The following is a 1,440-nucleotide window of genomic DNA, read 5'->3' on the forward strand; positions in this document are numbered from 1 at the left end:
TGTGACGTCATGTGAAATCTATGTATTCACTTCCGAAATTTCTTTCCAGGGTATTCTTATCGTTCAGAATCTGTAACAGTTCGAACGTAATCGAGTAAGCGATTTTATTTTTGTCGTGTTTGTTAACCGTTTACACCCAATACTTCATGACTTGCATAACGCTAAAACTAGGCAAACCGTTTGTCGTTTCTCCTATGATGTTGAGCGTGTTGGCCTGTCAGGTGGTGGCCTGCCAATCTCGTAAATTGATTGGAGACTGTTGTTACAAAGCTCGCGCGCTACCCTTCGAAAACGACGCAAATTCCGAATTTCTTCTGACGTTTCCCGTCGTTCGCGCAGGCGACGAGATCGGCTGGAACGACGGCGGCGGTGCGCGGGACTCTGCGGACGCGCGCGCGACGGACGTCGTCGCGTCGGACTACGGAGAAGGCTACCGGTCGTCGGAGGAGAAGCCCGACGTTGTCGCCGGCGAGGAAGCGCAGCTCTCGACGACGCAGCAGCCGTCGTCGTCGCCGCATCTCGACGCGGCTAGCGCGGCCGGATGGGACGCGCGCGTGACTAACACGGTCGAGTCGGACTACGGAGAAGGCTACCGGTCGGAGGAGGAGAAGCCCGACGTCCGTCTGCTAGTAGAGGAAGTTATGAGTCTGGGCGGCGGCGCCGACGCATCTGGCGCGGCCGGATGGGACGTGCACGCCACCTCCGAGGATCTCTTCACTATTGACACAGGTAGGCGAGAGCTCTACGCTCTACAGGGCTGACAGGCGAAATTCCGTGTGTGCGTGTGGTAGAGAGAGGGGTTCGGTGAGTGAATACCTGAGGGTGAGTTTGTGGGGGTATAATCGCCACCATGTTTTTTTTGAGAGAGAGAAGTGCGGTTGCACTATGATGAAGTCTGACTAGATGCTTCTTTTTCAAAGAAAAGATTTCTTGAAAACCCTCTTCAAAAACAACTAATTTGCGGTACACTGAAACCACCGGCTCGGAGGGCCGGTGTTTTGCCAATTATGTTACCGGCCCTCCAAATAATTTTCCGGCACATGACGGTGGGCCGGTGGTAATTTCGCGCCCTGTGTACGTGACGCCGCATCTTCTCTCCACAGCGTGCCGGCAGGTCGTCTCCGATCTCGTCTCCATGGTGACCGCCGACGAGGATGCCGGTTGCCGCGGCAACGACATCGCGAAGTTCAGGTCGACGCGCGTCATCGTGCAGGACATGGCTGGCGTTCTCTACAGAAAGTCGAAGGACGTGACGTCGTGGAAGGTAGGTGGCGCCGGAATCGCTTGCGCGCTCGCGCCGGTAGTCCGCGGAGGAGGCCGGGGAAATTTCGCGAGGGCGCCTGTAACACATTGCAATTAACCGGCACTAACTCCGCGCTGGAATTAGAATCATCTAACTTTCATTCCCCGACAGTAAACTTCAGTCAGCACGCTTGTTTA

General features: G+C 55.4%; 1 protein-coding gene across 1 annotated transcript; it reads left to right on the forward strand.

The window, feature by feature from the left end:
• Positions 1-339: 339 nt before the first annotated feature.
• Positions 340-1,360, forward strand: LOC106816209 (the record flags this gene model as incomplete). The annotated part of the gene is made up of 2 exons (XM_014820775.1): positions 340-729; positions 1,104-1,360. Coding segments are annotated over 2 exons (647 nt in total), but the record flags the coding sequence as incomplete, so codon positions are not given.
• Between the last annotated feature and the right edge of the window lie 80 nt (positions 1,361-1,440).

Source organism: Priapulus caudatus, unplaced genomic scaffold, assembly GCF_000485595.1.
Source record: "Priapulus caudatus unplaced genomic scaffold, Priapulus_caudatus-5.0.1 Scaffold1315, whole genome shotgun sequence".
Classification (NCBI taxonomy): domain Eukaryota; kingdom Metazoa; phylum Priapulida; class Priapulimorpha; order Priapulimorphida; family Priapulidae; genus Priapulus; species Priapulus caudatus.